The sequence below is a fragment of the Sinocyclocheilus grahami genome, unplaced genomic scaffold, assembly GCF_001515645.1.
Source record: "Sinocyclocheilus grahami isolate Dianchi unplaced genomic scaffold, SAMN03320097.WGS_v1.1 scaffold30.1, whole genome shotgun sequence".
NCBI classification, from domain to species: domain Eukaryota; kingdom Metazoa; phylum Chordata; class Actinopteri; order Cypriniformes; family Cyprinidae; genus Sinocyclocheilus; species Sinocyclocheilus grahami.
In genome coordinates, this window is record NW_015505209.1 from 118,438 (window position 1) to 138,443 (window position 20,006).

Here is a 20,006-nt window from a genome sequence, read left to right on the forward strand (position 1 = left end):
ACTATAATTTTTCTCTACTCGAGCATTTATTAGGCCTCCGACTGAATGGTTGCAAATGAAAACATGAGGAGTACCTAAATTAAATCATGTCTGCCGCCTCTGTGTTAACTTCGTTATGGCAACGTTACTGGGTCACCTCTCTGTCCTCCTTTGGATCACCAAGCGGCTGTTGGAGGCGAGACGTTGTCTGCGTGAAAAAAAAGAAAGGACACTTCTTAATAATTGATTGTTTGGGCTAGATATTGTAAATCCATGCTCGCGTTTACAACACATCTCGCCACTGTTAATCCGCGTATGCGCAGTAACCGCCTCTATTGTCTCCCAGCAGCGGCAGCAGCGGCGGCGCAGCGGCACACGCTGAATCGATCTCCAGGCAGACGGAGGGAGGACGAGCGGACCACTGGACGTATAGTCTGGACGGGCATCATGGCGGGTGTATTTTGAGTCAGTCTTCTCTGAATAAGAGAGAGCTTTTGCATTCAAAGTACTGCGGATGTGTTGTTGCGCCTGGTGATTTTGGGCAGGCTGTCCTGTCAGTTGCTTATAAGCGCAGAACGTGTTGCGTTTTTGCTCGCGCGAACGGCTTTATTATTACCCCCTTGTTCCCTAAGGTGATTATTGAGACTTTAGGTCCATGATTCGACCAGGAATATGGGCTGTTGCGTCTGCGAGACACAGCTGTTTTAGTCAGACTTGACAACCGCGGATTTTAGCGCTTGTTTTGGTCGCTTGTTTGAAGGAGGCTCGAGAAGCGCCGCAGGGCGATCCGTGACACCCTTTCCGCGACACCCCCACCCATTTTTAGCGGATACTTTTGGATGGGGGGCAAGCAGAGTACGGCGGGGCGGCCCCGGGGAGCTTTTCCCGGTGTCTCGACGGATGACAGCGCGGTGCCACCCTCGGCCCACTTCGGACACTACCGGCCAGGTGGCACGATGGGACTGCGCAGCCGCTCGGTGAGCTCCGTAGCGGGGATGGGCATAGATCACAGCGCCACGGTGCCCTTCGGGTTTTACACCCCCAGAGGAACAGACCCGGACAGAGCCGGAGGGGGGTCTGGCTCGGATCCCGCTCATAACAGGAATGGATACCAAGAAACGGGCAGCGGGCACCACACGGACGGTATGCTTTACCTGGGACCCCGGGCGTCGTTGGCAGACACTTTGCCCCTGCACATCGCGCCCCGATGGTTTAGCGCACATAGTGGTAAGTGATAATTCAAACTACGCATAAACAGGGCGCAGTGGCACAAAGCTACATCGATGCCACCACATGTAGTACGGAATATCACTTGAGGGCACGCTGCTGCTCCAGTTTTCGCGCCGGCGGGAGGGGAATGCGCACGAGACCTGTCTGACCAACGGCTGGACTTGGCTGGCGCGAATAGACGTTAATAAGCCAGGTTGCCAAATCTTACTGGGACAATTATTACAAAGGGAGGGGGACTCAATGGTTATCATCCGCTTAGCTCGAACCACAATATGTCTCTGTGACTGGGTTTTAGTGGTAGGGATTTTGTTTCATTACAGTGACTCTTTTGAATCACTTCACTCAAAAGATCCGTTTAGCGACTTTTTCCGCAGGCTGCATCGTTATGTCAGTATAGGTGGCGACCATCAAGTTTATTTTGTGTGTGTGTGCGAGCAAGTCACTGAATCAATTATTGAACCGATTCGTTAAAAACATTCATTTTGATCTCCATTTTGTCAACTCCAAAAGAGTTGCATTAAGTACATTATTTTAACTATAGATGGTTATAAGTCAACATATTCATAGATCATCTGCACCTTTCTCTTGTGAGATCGATATTCGCTTGACAAACTAAGCGAACAACAGTCAGTTTATCAGCGTAAATAAACATAATAGATGCCTAGTCTATCTTTCACGACTCATTGAGTTCATTCACATTGAAATGTCTCATTCGTTGTTGCTCGGAGACTACAGTAGTTTCAACCAATAAAATGGTCCATCACAACCAGTACTCGAAAGCTACATATTCATGCTATATCAGTCCTCTCAGACAGTCCCTTGCCTCTAAATGAAGAGACAAAAATATGAGTCAGCACATGGAAGTGAACAAGAACGATTCATTCACGACTGAAACACCATAGGCTTGTCAAGGCGTAAGCTGCAGCGCTCTGATGTTTTCCAGCTTCAGTCTCTCCAAGCCCCAAATGTGGCCTCCAGAGGAAACCTGCCAGATGTAAACAATTTGACTCAGTTTTCCCTTAAAGGTTATTTCACTGACAAATGAGGTTTCCCTCATTTTAAGGGAACGTAGCTCATGTTAACAGGTGAGGCACTCAATCTTGAATGTCATGGTGTGTGATTTGGCTTCTAAACAGTGATCACCCACAGGTTGCCAGGTTGCTACTGTGAGTTAATGAATGTCACAGTGAACACAAGAGTGGTCAGGTGCCTTTCTGAAGGGTGGGGCTCAAGGATCATGAGGGGAAATGGTTCTTGGAAAAGTACTGCCTGTTCCCCTGTGTTTGAGAGTAAGACTTAGTAAATAGGTATATTCTCATGTCCAACACTTAATGAAATGGGAATGACTCATCTGAAATGCTGACTTAAACATACCCACTCATATCAGCCCAGTTTATCTATAATTTAAAGCTGCATAAATGTGAATACTTTTACTCTGCAATTTTATTTTCCTCTTTTAAAGAGATAGTGATCTTTAGTAATCTTTTACTCACCCTCATGTTGTTTCAAACCTGTATGAATTTATTTCTTCTGTGGAACACAAAAGCAGTTATTTTGCAAATTATTGGCATTTTCTGTCCATACAGTGTCAAAAAAAATGTATTCTTCAAAAAATCTTCTTTTGTGTTCCACAGAAGAAAATAAGTACATATTGTACTGTAACAACTGGATTTGTTAAAACAGATTTGTTAAACATTCATTTTTTTTACTCTATTTTGTAATAAAATGGTGCTTTACAACAAGTATAGCCAAAAGCTACATATTTGTTCTATATCAGTCCTTTAAGACAGTAATCTATTGGTTTGATCATCCTAACTAGCAGCAGAAACATTAGCTCAACCAATCTGTTTGGCTGGCCAATGGTAGATGGGAGGGAGTGTGCAGGAAACCTGTTTGACACTCATTATTTTAGCAAATCGGTACAGCCAGTAGCACAGAACTGTACTCGGTTACTAACGTAACCTCGGTTCCCTGAGATACGGGAATGAATACTGCATCGCTAGACGCTACGGGAAACTCCTTTTCTCTGATTTACTGAAGACTTTTTTTCAATCACAGCAGTGCATCTGCACTGCCATTGTTTCAGAAATGAACCAATGACGGCGCAGCAGAGCTGCGCGAGCCTATGGCGAAGCAGCACGCCCGAGCCTGCCAAAATGGGCAGGGCATCTGGTTATATAAGCAGGTGCTCAGCATAGGATCACTGATTCATATCGACTGAAGCGACGACAGAGTCGTGCAGCATCATAGCACGGCTAGCTATGCAGTACTCGTTCCCGTATCTCAGGGAACCGAGGTTACGTTAGTAACCGAGTATGTTCCTTTTCGATACTTCACTTTGTACTGCGTCGCTAGATGCTACGGGAACCTATTCAATCACACCATGCTATGGTAGATGAACGACTTATAAGTAATTGTCCAGGGCATCCAGAAGGGGGCCCTGTAGATCAACTACAATGAAGCAGGCCATAGCCAGAGACCCGGATTCTTTTCGGGATCAAGAGGAGGCAAAGAAATGGGCTAACTCATAGAGGTCGAGCCTGGCTTTACATAATTGTTCTTAGAGCTTCGCACAGCCTCGGAACTAGATAGGGCCGAGAGCGTGCCGGAAGCTAATCCCAGACATGGGAACTTCAGTGGGTTTGAGACATAGTCAAACCCAGCAAGGATTAAATACAGCCTTAGGGTGGGAATATGGTTCCTGGAGCATTTGAGCTCAGAGAGACAGTTAAGAAGAAAGGACCTGAGCCTGTAAAGCAGGGACGTCTAGGTTGTAGAACCTGACAAAGGTGGACGGCGAGGACCAGCCGGCCGCCGCACAAATTTCTGCAATGGACACACCACTGGACCATGCCCAGGATGAGGCCATGCCTCTCGTGGAGTGTGCTCTGAACCCGATGGGGCATTGAAGGCCCAAGGAGGAGTATGCAAGAGCTATTGCGTCAACTATCCAAGGGGATAGTCTTTGCTTTGTGACCGGAAGCCCCTTGGTGCGACCACCAAAGCATACAAAGAGCTGCTCCAACTGCCTAAAGGAGGCAGAGCAGTCAAAGTAGATTTTTAATGCCCTGACAGGACAGAGCAGGTTTTTGTTCCTGGTCCTCCTGCAAGGGGGGGAGCGCAGAGAGCGTGATTCTTAACCGATGCCAAAGCCAATAGCAGAGCGGTCTTTATTGACAAAGGTCGAATATCAGCGGATTGCAGCGGTTCAAAGGGGGCCTTTGAGTGCCCTCAGAACCGTAGACAGATCCCACGTAGGGACCGTAGAAGGGCGAGGGGGGTTCAACATAGAGGCGCCTTGTAGATAGGGCTCTAGCCTGAGAAATGGTATTCAAGACACCCTCTGGGAGGTTCATAGGCTCCCATCGAGAGGCCATAAGTGTAGGGCCCACAACTTGGGTTGGGGGTGCCATATCGTCATGTTCGCATGAGAGAGGAGGTCCCGTCTCAGGGGAATGGGCCATGGAACTGCCGTGAGCAGCTGAGACATCTCTGAGAACCATACTTGGTTTCTCCAGAGCGGGCCACTAGAAGAACCTTGTGCCCTTGTTCCCTGATTCGCCTGATGACCTGAGGGATCAGGGCGATCGGGGGAAAAGCGTAAAGGAGAAGGCTGGGCCAATCGTGGGCCAGCGCATCCCTTTCCTTCAAAAAATAGATTGGGCAGTGAGAGTTGTCTTCTGAGGCGAAGAGGTCAACCTCTGCCTTCCACTCGCCAGAGGGGACGTTGCTCCGAGACAGCACGTCTGCTCCCTGGTTCAGTTTTCAGGCAGTTGATGTGCAGCTTTGTCTCTTCGCTCGACCATGCGCCAAAAGCTGGTCTGCCGTCGCACAGGGCTCCCCAACCCGTGCTTGACGCATCTGTGAAGATGACCTTCCTTTTGTGCATCATCCCCAGGGGTACACCCTGTTTGAACCATGAAGGGTCCTTCCAAAGGGCAAGGGCTGCGATGCAGGCTTGATCCACCTTGATACGAAGGCGTCCGTGACGCCAAGCTCGGGATGGAACCAGGGTTTCAGCCAGTGTTGAAGAGGCCGCATGTGAAGGAGGCCTAACTGTAGTACTGTCGATGCAGAGGCCATAAGGCCCAGCATCCTTTGAAACACTCTGAGAGGAAGGGATGCGCCTGTCGTGAAGGCGGTTGATGACCTTCCTTTTGTGCATCATCCCCAGGGGTACACCCTGTTTGAACCATGAAGGGTCCTTCCAAAGGGCAAGGGCTGCGATGCAGGCTTGATCCACCTTGATACGAAGGCGTCCGTGATGCCAAGCTCGGGATGGAACCAGGGTTTCAGCCAGTGTTGAAGAGGCCGCATGTGGCGGTTGTCAGCCGCTGTATAGCCAGGACACGTTCCGGCGAGGCTACAGCTCTCATTTGGGTTGAGTCGAAGACAGCCCCCAGAAATTAGATTCGTTGGCTGGGAATCATCAAGCTTTTGGCGTAATTGACCCTGAGCTCCAAGCACTCTTAAGTGGTTGAGGAGGGAGGATCTGTGGGCTATCAGCTCGGCCTCTGACTGGGCTAAGACAAGCCAGTCGTCGAGGTAATTCAGAATGCGGATTCCCATCTGTCTCAGAGGGGAGAGAGCCGCATCTATGCACTTCGTAAAAGTGTGTGGGGCCAGAGACATCCCGAACCGTATATTGATATGCCACTCCCTCGAAGGTGAATCTCAAGAAGCGTCTGTGACGGGGGGGCTATCTGAATCGACCTCCCGATGGCCTGTGCAGTCGTCTTTGTGGCGCGCAGGGCCAGATCGGTGGCGCTGCGCAGCTCTCTGAACGCTGCAGGGTGTTCTGGCCCAGACTCATCCATGGTGTGAAGGAGCTTTGCCTGGTACACTTGGAGCACCGCCATAGAGTGTAACGCAGACGCAGCCTGAGATGTAAGCACGACCAGCGAGGGCTGAAGTCGTTCGGCAGGGCTTCGAGGGATGAGCGGCCTTTGCCTTCCATAAGCGGTAAGCTTATATTATCTGTAGAGCTATCAGCCCCCTTCAGGCTCTACAAGGCATGAATGAGCCTGGATTCAATCAGTGTCTTACAAGTAAATTCTGTTTATTCTCACTAGGCAAATAGAAGGTTTGTTTACATGATTTGCTGGCCTACTTGCAACACATTGTAGAGAACTTTAAGCCTACCTGCTTTATTCATTTATCTCCTGTGTCCAACTTGATACATTATATTTACAGTAACTGCATTACCATTGACCATCTTTGGTGAGGTGAAGTCAGCTTTCTTTCATTCTTTCTTTCTTTCTTTCTGTTCATTAAATTTTCATTTGCAATTATTGTTATGTACATCCAAGTGAATGGATTACTAAAAAATTAACAAATATGTACTGGGTTCAATCCACTGGTTGTTGATTGGATGGAGCCAGATCTTAATGCAAGCATGCAATTGATTGTAAGAAAGGAGTGATATTTATGTAGACTAAATAATTAGAGTAGTGCTTTTTCTTATAAATAGATTTAGGTTAGGGTTTAATTCTGACTTTAAATGGAAAAATAGATCAAATCAGTGAAACAAACAATATGTATCTGAAAAAGAAAGTTATGCTAGTTGTGCAAAACTCACTGCCACACTGTCTATGGGTTTCTGAATGGTTTCTAATGCATTCTGGGTGGTAGCTAGCTACCCTTTCAAAATATACTGGAAATGTACTGAAAAAATATAATGCAATATATTAAATATGTTTCTATATATCGGAAACTAGTGCTTACATTTTTCAATATACTGCAATATGTTCATTGTCCATATATAACTATATATTGATAGATATAAAAATAGCCTACATATAAACTGTAGCAATGAAGACAAAAACGGCACTACATTTTTACATGTAATAGCTTTATTAAAACAATGAATTAAGAATTTAATGCTTGCTTTTACATAAAACTGAACACATTTTATCTCGCAATACACATTTGATATATGAAAACGTGTGGTTGTATTAGTACAATAGCTGAAAACTTTACTGAAAAGAATATAACACATTTAGGATCTTTGGACAATTGGATGTCTTGTTAAAGTCATGGCAGCATGGTGGGTGGAAAATTATATAAAGAGTTCTTTATGTAAATAAAAATACATGGATATTTATCACAATATATATTTTCCTCATAACTGAGTACATATATTGTACATACATGTTGCCATATAAATGTGAATATATATGTTAAAATATATTTACACACACAGTACCATATTTTATTACATGTACATCTATATTTGAAGGATATTATTGAATATAAAATTACATATTACAATATATAAATATATTGTCAATATTTCAATGTATGAAAAGCAGCAATTCCTTAAAGGGGTCATATGATGTGATTTCAATTTTTCCTTTCTCTTTGGAGTGTTACAAGCTCTTGGTGCATAAAGAAGATCTGTAAAGTTGCAAAGACTAAAGTCTCAAATCCAAAGAGATATTCTTTATAAAAGTTAAGAGTCAGCCACACATACCTAAAACGGCTCGTTCTAACACGCCCCCACATGTCTACGTCACTATCTGGGAAGATTTGCATAACGCTGCCCAAATGTTCACGCAAAGAAAGAACGCGTAACTTTTATTCTCGCTGTAGTTTTGTTGCCGCCGCCGCCACCATGTCATGAAGGTGCTGTGTGATTCGTTGTGAAAGCGAAACTACTTTGTTTGGCCTCTCCAAAAGAGGACGATATCGCGTTGTCATGCCTGGAGCTGATCCGTGCTGGTCGCTGAGAAAATACTTCAACTTCGCGCTGTCGATCGCCGGATCGGCTTTCACCGTGGACGAAGCCCGGGGTCGTCACATGTGGTTGCCGCAGGCATCACAATATGGTAAGGGACATAACATTTCCGTCACACGCTTGAGGAATTCGGCCAATCACAACGCACTGGATAGCTGGCCAATCAGAGCACACCTCGCTTTTTCAGACCGATGAGCTTTGTAAAAAGAAAGGCGGGGCATAGAGGAGAAACAATAATGTACAGTATTTGGAAAATAATGTGTTTATTAATGTGAAAATAAGTGTTTTTTTACCTTAAACCGCATAAACACATTTCATTACACCAAATACACAAAATAATGTTCTTTTTAGCAGCATCATATGACCCCTTTAAGTATTGTTCATTATATTGTAATATATTAACACATTATATTATTCAGTATATTTTCAATATGCAATAAGTCAAGTCAAGTCACCTTTATTTATATAGCGCTTTTAACAATACAGATTGTGTCAAAGCAACTGAACAGCATTAATTAGGAAAATAGTGTCAATAATGCAAAATGACAATAGTAAACACTAATTTTTCAGTTAAAGACAGTTCATCATTGAATTCAGTGATGTCAACATCCAGCTCAGTTTAAATAATGTCTTTGCAATCATGTCAACGATATCGCTGGATATTAAGTGTCCCCAACTAAGCAAGCCAGAGACGACAGCGGCAAGGAACCAAAACTCCATCGGTGACAGAATGGAGAAAAAACCTTGGGAGAAACCAGGCTCAGTCGGGGGGCCAGTTCTCCTCTGACCAGACGAACCAGCAGTACGGAAAAATCAATTTAAGTAATTAAAATAAGTAATTAAACATATTGATTGTTAATACAGAGGAAAATATATTTTATATAGGTTGTTGCTAGGATGTTCTAAATGGTTGTTAATGTGTTCTGGGTGGTTGCTAGGGCATTGAATGTTATTATGTCCTCAAGTTCATTTGATATTCTGATCCTATGATACATGATTTTTTTTATTGCCTGGCAGGAGAATATGATATCTTAGAAAAATAGCACACCTCTCCTCAACAAGCCGCACAACTTGAGATGTCATTCATGTTTGTAACACAAACGTGTGGGATGAGTTATGGACTGGAAAATAAGTATGAGCAATCGTAGTAGTGATGCTTTTCTTAGCAAGTACCACTAATCATCAATAATTGCCTTTATTTAAAGAGTAAACACTGGTGATTTAAAGTTGACTCATTGATAGTAATTGTAGGCTCATTGTGTTAGTAGCATTGTTTAATTTCCAATTAGAAAGTGGTATTTCTTGCTGATCTTTTTGTCGAAATTATGAATTCCATTCTTTGCTGTCATTGCAGTCTTCACATACTGTAGCTAGTTTGGTTATTTCAAAGCTGGTCCATTCATGTTAAAGCTGTAGGGTTTGTGTTGAAGGCTGGTCAAGTCACCTATTTGCTGCACACAAGCAGATTAAAAGCAACAGTAATCGCTCTGCTAAAAGTGCTCTGTTTAATCATTATTGCTCACCCGTTAGAAAACTGAGTAATCATTCACTGGCCTTCGCTGCTGCATGTTTGCTGCTTTTAAAGCAGCCCCTCATATCACAACGGAAGTCTTTAAGATGACATTTTTTAAGTCAACATCAACAATTTGCGTTAATTACAACCAAAACAGAGTGTTACGGTGCTGGTTTTAGTGGCAAGTCTTTTAGGAATGTTGGGATTGTGGAACATCTGTGCTGATCTGTCTGGCAGCAGGATTCAAGAAATATAGGTCACTCTCTCAAATTATTTCTGCTTTTTCTTTGCCTCACTGGTCTCTCTCTCTCTCTCTCTTATAGCTCAGGGTGTAATACATTTATGCAAAGACACAGATGCACATACACATGCGCAGCATCTTACTGACACAAAAGGAAGTCACAGAGTTCCAAAAACCAAGTTCTGGTAGTGTCTCTGAAGTTGATTTCACGGGATATTCGGCCATGTTGAGTGAAAAAATGTGAGGGTCCAGCAAATATGAGGGGTTTTGAGTAAATAATTTTTACCATATGTAAATATACTGAATGTCAGTTTGCTAGATTTAGAGGGTCCAAATTTATATATATATATATATATATATATATATATATATATATATATACTGTGTATATATATATAATGATTAATCGCGATTAATCGCATTCAAAATAAAACTTTTTGTTTGCATAATATATGTATGTGTACTGTGTATGTGTATTATGCATATATAAATACACACAAATACAGTATATATTTTGAGAATATTTACATGTACGTTTGTATATTTATAGTCTTATATTTTATATTGTATATAAATATAATTAATTTTCTTAAATATATGCATGCATGTGTTTGTATTTATATATACATAATAAATATACACAGTATACACATATTATGTAAAAAAAAAAAAACTTTTATTTTGGATGCAATTAATCGTGATTAATTGCTTGACAGCAACTATATATATTGGGTATGCCAAATTATTGTTTTATATATGTGACCCTGGACCACAAAACCAGTCATAAGGGTCCATTTGTTTTGATTTATAGATGATCTGAAAGCTATAAGCTTTCCATTGATGTATGGTTTGTTAGGATCGGACAATATTTGGCCTAGATACAACTATTTAAAATTGAGGGTGCAAAAAAATCTAAATATTGAGAAAACCGCCTTTAAAGTCCTTAGCAATGCATATTACTCATCAAAAATTAAGTTTTGATATGAAGAGTTCATTTTTCAGAAATAACGTATTTTTTATTGCGCATTCCAAGTAATATCGATCAAACTGCAGTTGGGTTGTTTTGATTAAGTAATAATAACTTAAACAAATACAGGTAATTTACAAAATTAAAGTTAATTGAAAGTACAATTAACAATTAATTTTTTTTACATATTAAAAGTTTGTTTTATAGCAAAAGCAGATAACTCCAACAGTCGTTTTTTGGCAAAAGCAGATAACTCCACATTTCATGTTTAAGTGTTTAAAAAGTTTAAACACTCGTATAATCTTTGTAATCTCCTCAGATGACAATGTAGATGCCTGACAAACCTGTTGTTGTTGTTGGGATCATAAACTGTATGGATGTGATTACACGCAATACATGGAGCTTTTCCCTCATCATTGTAACGTGCTGCTTTTGCAAGGTTCCGTGAAAACCTTTCAGCTTTTATTTTCCTTTTTCGCCCTGAAGAAGATATCACAGATTCATCAAGTTCGTCGAAATTATCCATCCTCGATCACTTTTAGTCAGCTTTGACAAAACTCCTCTCAGCTAGCTAGCACGTCTTTTCAAAGTGAAAGTAGCCTTGTCACCTGACCTGAATACAGCGCGCTGATTCGCTAAAATGGACTTATCGGCTTCTGTTCAAAAACAATAAGGGCGCTTGTCGGCTTCTGCAGTAAGACGTGAACTTAATATCCCAATGATTTTTGGCATAAAAGAAAAATCGATAATTTTGACCCATACAATGTTTTGTTGCCTATTGTTACAAATATACCCTGGTTTTGTGGTCCAGAGTCACATATTATGTATATAATAGAAAATAATAGAAAATATTATATTGCATATGCTATTGTAAATAAAGTATATAGGGCATTCATCTATCTATCTATCTATCTATCTATCTATCTATCTATCTGTCTGTCTGTCTGTCTGTCTGTCTGTCTGTCTGTCCATCTATCTATATATCCATCTATCCATCTCAAATTGACAATTCATTTTTATTAAAGAGAAATATATTGTATATGTTAATATAAATAAACTATATTTATTTGTAAAAAAAAATTGATGAGAAACAATCTGAGGGTTTAAACTTAGGGGTTTGGGGTATGCCAAATTGTTGTATGTATTCTATATTTTTATATAATATAAAATAATGGGAAATATTATATTGAATATGCTAATGCTAAATAAATTATATATGATGTTCGTTTTATGTAATTTAACATCTTTTTTTTTCAAATGTTTATAATTTAATACTTATAATATATATATATACAGTATCTCACAGAAGTGAGTAATATGATTTAAAGTTTAACATAAAAAGAGTGTTGTTATAATAGTGAGGACAAAGGAGGACCGTAAGGCCATGTTCCCTTCTTTTTATTTAGTTGGACAGGAGTTATCTGTGGTGAATAAGGTCAAATATCTTGGTCACATCATGAGAAGTGACCTGTGTGACGATGATGACATTCAGAGACAGTATTGTAAATTGTATGCACAAGCTAATATGCTTGTTCGTAAATTTAGCATGTGTACTGATGATGTCAAAATAGCTTTGTTTAAAGCCTATTGCACTCCACTGTATAGCTAAATTTAAAAACAGTAAAGTAAAATTTAACAAGTTGCAGGTTGCATATAATGATGCATTGCGACTTTTATTAAAAGGGTTAAGGCAGTGCTGGAAAATAATGGTGGGCGCGCAAAATATTGACACTTTGGGCCCAATTTGGACATTTTCATTTAGGGGTGTACTCACTTTTGTGGCCAGCGGTTTAGACATTAATAGCTGTGTGTTGAGTTATTTTGAGGGGACAGCAAATTTACACTGTTATACAAGCTGTACACTCACTACTTTACATTGTAGCAAAGTGTAATTTCTTCAGTGTTGTCACATGAAAAGATATAATAAAATATTTACAAAAATGTGAGGGGTGTATTCACTTCTGTGAGATACTGTATATATATATATATATATATATAAATCCCAACTATTTCTGGCATCATGTTCAACCCCTATTCTGAAGTCAAATGTTTACTCAAGTTTGATAGCATTGCCATTGAACTTCTACACATATCCCCTTCTCAGTGCACAGGGAGCAGTGTACACTGCATAGGGCCCCTGTGAATCAGAAGGCAGCTACACACCACAGAGTTGAAGGAGGTCGGCTGTTGCTGTGACAACCCTGTCGCTTGCCACCGCTGTTTTCAGGCTGCAGTCTTACATGCGGCCTCAACAAGCCTGCCTCCCCCACAACACTCGCACACTCATTTCAGCGAGACCCAGAGGGAGGGAGAGCGAGCGCGAGAAACAGAGAGACATTTCCCCCCGCCCTGTCACTCACACATCCTGCATGTAGCGGCTCCTGTTGGAGGCACTGGAGAAAGTGCTTATATGGACATTAGATGTAAATTATTTTCTTGTTATTTCTTGTTGTTGTTATCCATGTTGTATGTTGTTTTTGTATGCTGTTTTATTTTATATGGACCTTTTTGAGTCTGAAATAAAGATATCATTCATATCATTCATACACCCCTCACATTTTTGTAAATATTTTTTTTATATCTTTTCATGTGACAACACTGAAGAAATGACACTTTGCTACAATGTAAAGTAGTGAGTGTACAGCTTGTATAACAGTGTAAATTTGCTGTCCCCTCAAAAAAAAACTCAACACACAGCCATTCATGTCTAAACCGCTGGCCACAAAAGTGAGTACGCCCCTAAATGAAAATGTCCAAATTGGGCCCAATTAGCCATTTTCTCTCCAGTGTCATGTGACTCATTAGTGTTACAAGGTCTCAGGTGTGAATGGGGAGCAGGTGTGTTAAATTTGGTGTTATCGCTCTCACTCTCTCATACTGGTCACTGGAAGTTCAACATGGCACCTCATGGCAAAGAACTATCTGAGGATCTGAAAAAAAGAATTGTTGCTCTACATAAAGATAGCGTAGGCTATAAGAAGATTGCCAAGACCCTGAAACTGAGCTGCAGCATGGTGTCCAAGACCATGCAGCGGTTTAACCTGACCCCAAATTTTGAATAGTAGTATAGTTATTTATTTAGAAAAAAACTGTATCAAATTTTTATTTTTATTATTGGCTTATCGGTAGCAACCATAATTTAAAAATCAGTGTATCCCTAGTAATCTCACATGTGTAGCTTTAAAAGAGATTTCAACAGTATCTCAATCTGTGCTTAGGTTTGCTAAGATACCCATCATAAAATTCAAACATTTCTGATCACATTCTTCCAGGACCAAATCATCAGATCTGTGGTATTATTCACAATCATTTTATAGCTCTGTCCTTTTTTTTTTCAGGTGGAGGCAACATAAATGAAACCGCTCCTGAGCTGTGAAATAGCAGCCATTGAGCAATTCAGATTTCCTCTGGGATTGTATAGCATAAACACTTAAAATTGATATGTTTGTGTATAACCTACAAAGTGATATGGAGGCACTTGCACACACACAAACACTTGTGCTGAATAAGCTAATACACAACGCCCTCGCAACTAGTGACAGGGAATGCCCTTGACTCGTCTGCTCTCGAATCCGAGGCTTCAGATGGCAAAGCTGCTTGAGGCGGCATGCAGATGCAGGAATACTGTCCTGATGGGCACTGCTTTAAAAGAAGCTGTCATGCTGTTTTCTTGCTCGCTTGCTCTCTTCCCTCCTTCGACAGTGCTGTGTCACCATGTTTACGTCCTTGTCTCGCACTTCTCCAGCACTCCTCCCCTTTTCCCTCGACTCTTTCCTTTCAGAGTGTTCTTAGACTAATAATACAAGTATACCATTGATGAAAGTGATATATAAACCAACCAACAAATTTCAAAATCCCATGTACTTTCCTCATAATTGCAGAATCGATTAATTGTGCATAATTTAACAGTATTTGTCATGTTGCTTGCTTTTAGTGAATAATTAACCCATTTGGTCAGAACATCAGAGCAAAAAGTTTTCAAATATTTTGGAGTGAATTGTTTTACCAAATGTCGTGTAAAATAAAATGTTGAATCATGTAATCATGTATGTAGAGAAAAATTAATACTTTTAATAAAAAGTCCTTCATTTTATTATTTATTCATATGTATATATTTCATGTCTTTAATACATACAGGTCTATACATCGTGTTTACTAATTTATGATATAATATATTGTTAATATATTGCAAATATATGTATATTCCAAATGTATTTAAATCTACGAGTATCTGTTTTCTCATAATTGCAGAATAAATTAACTGTGCATAAATTAACAATATTCTTCATGTGACTGTTAGTGAATAATTGGCTGATAACCCACTTATAAATATTTTGAGTACATTTTTACTAAATATTGTGTACATACATATTTTGATATGTATGTATTGTAGTAGGTAGTTGACAGGAGAAAAGTTTATATTTTGTGCTTTAAAGTATTTAAACGTGCATATATATATATATATATATATATAAAACGACTATTTTTGTAAAATAATGTTCTAATCTGTATAGCTTCATTTATAGTTTGCTATGCAGTAATTTGACACTGTGGTCCACAAACATTCAGAAAAGACTCCCTCATCATCAGCAGAAGTATCAATGCCAGGGTCATCATGTCAGGCCAAGAGGATAGACATTTTGAAGTAGATATGTGCTGCTAAGAACTGAATTAAAATAGCATTTTTTTTTTATAATATATATATGCGTATATATATATATATATATATATATATATATATATATATATATATATATATATAGTATTTTTGAATATATAGACTTTAATATATTTCATATCAGTAATAAATCTAGGCCTATACATTATATCTATCCATTTATGATGTAATATACAGTATTGTTAATATGTGCAAATATATGTATACATGTGTATGTATCATTTATTTATTGTATATTCTATCATTTATTATCTATATTTATATGTAGATTATGTATATCTATGTTTTATTATAATATAATATATGGCATTTATAACACTGACCATAATATCTAATATGTGCACACATATTGCATCTCTAAAATATGAATTATGGTGACGTCTTAGGCTTGTAAATCCCACTTTAAACATTACATCATAGAAGCTCATGTCTGAATATAGATTCTGTTGTTTGCTCTACTGTTTGCACAATGCTTGCAGCTGTTCTAATAACATCCATTGCTTACCAAACACTGTTTGAATAGATGAATATATTGGTTGGAAAAAAATATATTGTTGCTGGATATTCTCTATCACAGACCTGTACCTGTTTAAATGGCCTCTCTTCTTTCTGTTTGCTGTCAGAGTCATTGTGTGAGAGACAATGTACAGAAACCTCACCTTAAGAAGAGTACTGCCATTGTATCAGTGCAGATGTGTGTTAGCTGTGTCGTCCTTTTCTAAACCCGAATGAAGGTCAGGCTGGGAGAAATTAGCACTGCTCGTCAAGCATTAACTAAAAGGGGGGAATTTTAATGGCAATGAGACATTAAACACCAAGCTCTCTGACTTCAGCATTAGAGATGGTTCACTATGTCCCCAGAGTAGTTATATATTTTACAGATCAATATTTTGTAATGAAAGAGGCTGGCGAGTGAAACCGAGCTTTATGGTTCGGCTTGCAGTGATGGATGTGTGTACCGCGCTAAGCTGTAGTGCTTTATGACAAATGAATGGTCACAGGAAGTCATCGTTGTCTGGCCAGTTGCGGTTTCTAGTCAGTCCTGAGGCGCTTAACACCTTTTAATGGTTTGACCTGTTTTTGTATGTGGTTTTCTGCTGAGTCATGCACTGTTTCCTGCTTGCACACTGGCCTGTTTGTCTTTGACTATAGTTCATTTCATAGCTTTTGTTTGTAACATCATGATATATTCCTATCTGCTTCATATCAGTGTATTCTGATAAGCTGTCTACAGGCTGCAGCTCACTTGGTGGATTTTTTAAGACATCTCAAACTGTTTGTTAGTTGTGCTTTGGGTCCTTCCTGATGCAGTTCTGTGATGTAATCATCGAGTCCTTTACAGACTCATGCTGCAGCTGATTGATTAAGCATCGCTGGTGTCTGTAAATGGCCTCATTGTAATCAACCAGTTTGTTTGAATACTGTTTAGGAAACACTGATCCTTTCAAGACGCCCTGTGAAGAGACACAGATCAATACTTTGATTGAGAGTTGACTAGGGTTATTATCGCAAATGAAAACAAAGGTGCAAATTTTGTGTTTTTTGTTGTTCTTAGTGTTAATAAAAGCATACAAAACTACACAGAATTACATAAAAAATTAATATATATAATTATATAATATATTAATGATATTGATACATTTATTTTGTTAGATTTTTCAGTTTTTTATGTTTCTTACACTCACCAAGGCTGCATTTATTTGAAAATGCAGTAATACAGTAATATTGTGAAATATTGAAATATTATTACAACTTTACACATTGTATTTTAATATATTTTAAAATGTAGTTTTTAGTGTCACATGATCCTTAAGAAATCATTCTAATATTCTGATCTATCTATCTATCTATCTATCTATAATATTCTGATTATCCATCCATCTATCATATTCTATCTATATATCATATTCTGATTATCTATCTATCTATCATATTCTGATTATCTATCTATCTATCTATCTATCTATCTATTGGAGGTGTAACAGTTCACAAAATACACGGTTCGGTTCAATGCGATACAGTGGTGTCACGGTTCGGTTCGGTACAGGGGTAACTGGTTAAGTCGCAATGTTGGAAATATTTCTGTTTTAAGCCATGAAGGCGAGCGAATGGATATCACATAAGCAACGTGCAAACTTCGCGCAAGAATTATGCCAGTTAACATCTTAATCTCAGTCAATTCACTATGCAGAAAATGAAAGTAAAAACGGAATGACGGAGTAATGACAGAGCTTTCGGCATCTGACGCCGAATATTCTCTCAGAGATGATGAGAGATTAACATATTTCTACTTCAACATATCATATGCTGATAACGGTATATAGCTAACAGTTTTTTTATTCCCTTAATATTTCTCTTGTGGCCCGTAGCCCATAGTGAAAAAAAAGACAAGAAACTTATTTTGCGTTAAACAGGTTGTTTTTGAAAGCTGGTGCTTGAAATAGGCTAAAGCTTTTTATTCATGGATTTTTATTGATGACTGCTGAGTTAATATTTTAATTATAGGTCTATATAATTCGTTGTATATAGACCTGCTTTAAAATAATTTTTTTTAAACATTTTAATTGAAGAGTAAATGGCCTAATCTTTTGTTTTCCTCGCAATGCGTTAGTTATGCGGTAATATTGCGGGGCAAATTAATTATAATTTTAATTTAATAATAAAAGTAACTTCATAATAATAATAATAACAATAGGCCTAATAAAAATAAGAATGTAACAGGCCTACATTAACTGGAAATGCCAAATCCTCTTAATATTGCCAATAATTGATGTTTTTGACTATATCTCTGGCTATTGTAGATACAAGATCATTGTCTTTCGACGCACCCCAGCAAGGGGAGGTTATCGCGGGGCCGCTGGGCAGACAGCACGGTGCCTGTTACGTCATTTGGGCTGCCTTGTTGAGCGCAGTGGCACTGAGAACATTATATTTCACACACTTTAAGCTCTTTTATTTTCCAAATATAATAGGATTAGTCCAACGAATCGTTCGGTTTGTAATGCGTACCGAACCGAAAGCCTCGTACTGAACGGTTCAATACGAATACATGTATCGTTACACCCCTACTATCTATCTATCTATCTATCTATCTATCTACACACATATACTGTATATGAATTAAAATAGTTTTTAATTATTGATTTTCATTGTTTTCTGTATAAACATCTAAAAGAACCACAGTTCATTATTTGTATATTGCATTGGTGGGTAAATGCAAAAAGAACAATTTTCTTTGAATTGATTCGCTGAATAAGGTCCCAGGTTTTCAATTCACTGTTGGTTAGTCTTGGGAATTTTGGTTAGTAGGAGTCTGGCATGAGCATCTGTCTAAAAGACTGGAATACACTACACAACTTTTAATATCTGAACAGATTTTAAGTGTATGGGCATCATACACTTACCGACTTTGTAATAGTCACAGAGGAAAAACTGGCCATCATACACTAAACGTCTGAAGTCTTTGGCCATCGTACACATCGACTTTCTATGAAATCTGCCAACACAAATCTGCAGACTGGCTCTGACTTTTAGCAACTAGCGTCAACTTCTCCAGACTGTAAATCGGAGAAAAATGTGTATTCCAGCCTTAAGCTTTTTTACTTCTTCATCTTCAGCCGTGGGGAACGGAGCAAGAACTATATGCGGAGGTATCATCAAAAATGCATGGATATCAGACGGAGCAGTCGGCTCGGCTTGAGGAACTCGTCTGCTCGAAGGACGAGAGCCAGGGGACACTTTAACAGATTTCAACTCTATTTCAGATGCGTGCGGAGACACGGCACAACAAGATGCTGCTCTCCGAGTCTCGAGCCTGGATTGTTTTACGAGTTGAAACGGATGTTGATTTGTGCTCCAAGTGAAGGACATACAGTGAACAACTTTGATATAAAAACAACTATACAACAAGACTTCCCAAACTGAAAGAAATTATGTTTTTAAGGTGTTGCCCGATTGTAATCAAGGCTACATTCAAGTTAAAGTGTCTTTTTGACCATTAGCTGTCCCCCTTGACCACTAAAACACACAACAGCGGCAATTAACCCACAAATACACAAAGTTCCAAACGATCGGTCTCCCATTAATGTCCTGACTTGAGCCAGAGCTCATTAAGACCAATAATTAAGCCACGCACTATGAGAGCAAATGGCTGGTCTTCCCAGCAGCCTTTAGGATTTCACTGACTGAGGGGCCCATGGCTCTATTCTGGCCTTTTTACATGGACTCTTCCCCTCATCAGAGCCCCAACCCTGTTTACAAAGGGTTTACAACTCATGCTGCCTGGCATCTGAATTCATATTTAAGTGACAGTTCACTCAAAAATGAAAATTAAGCCATTATTTTTCACATGTATTCATCCAAATTCAGCACAAGTCACTGTTTTCCATTCAATTACAATGAATAGAGTTTTTTGTTTGCACTTTGTTACAGCACGTGTACTTATGTGTACTTACTTACCTAAGAAAGTAGTGGGTAATATAAGGTAACATGGGTTAAGGTTAGTACCTAGTTATTATTTATTGTAATTACTATAACAAGTACGTAGTATGTACATGTGGAACAGGACTGTAAAATAAAGTGCGGTTACAGTGTAATTATACATTTAATTACTGAGTAGTATTAATTAACTACATGTACTTACTATATGGTTTGGTTTAGGAT

At 39.2% G+C, this 20,006-nt stretch overlaps 1 protein-coding gene across 1 annotated transcript in view; it reads left to right on the top strand.

The window, feature by feature from the left end:
- Positions 1-221: 221 nt before the first annotated feature.
- LOC107571997 (E3 ubiquitin-protein ligase znrf1-like) overlaps positions 222-20,006 on the top strand; it is a 41,305-nt gene continuing 21,520 nt past the window's right edge. Inside the window, exon 1 of the mRNA XM_016258405.1 lies at positions 222-1,206. Within this exon, the coding sequence (XP_016113891.1) occupies positions 819-1,206 (388 nt within the window). The 5' untranslated portion in view covers positions 222-818. The remainder of the gene's footprint in view (positions 1,207-20,006) is intronic.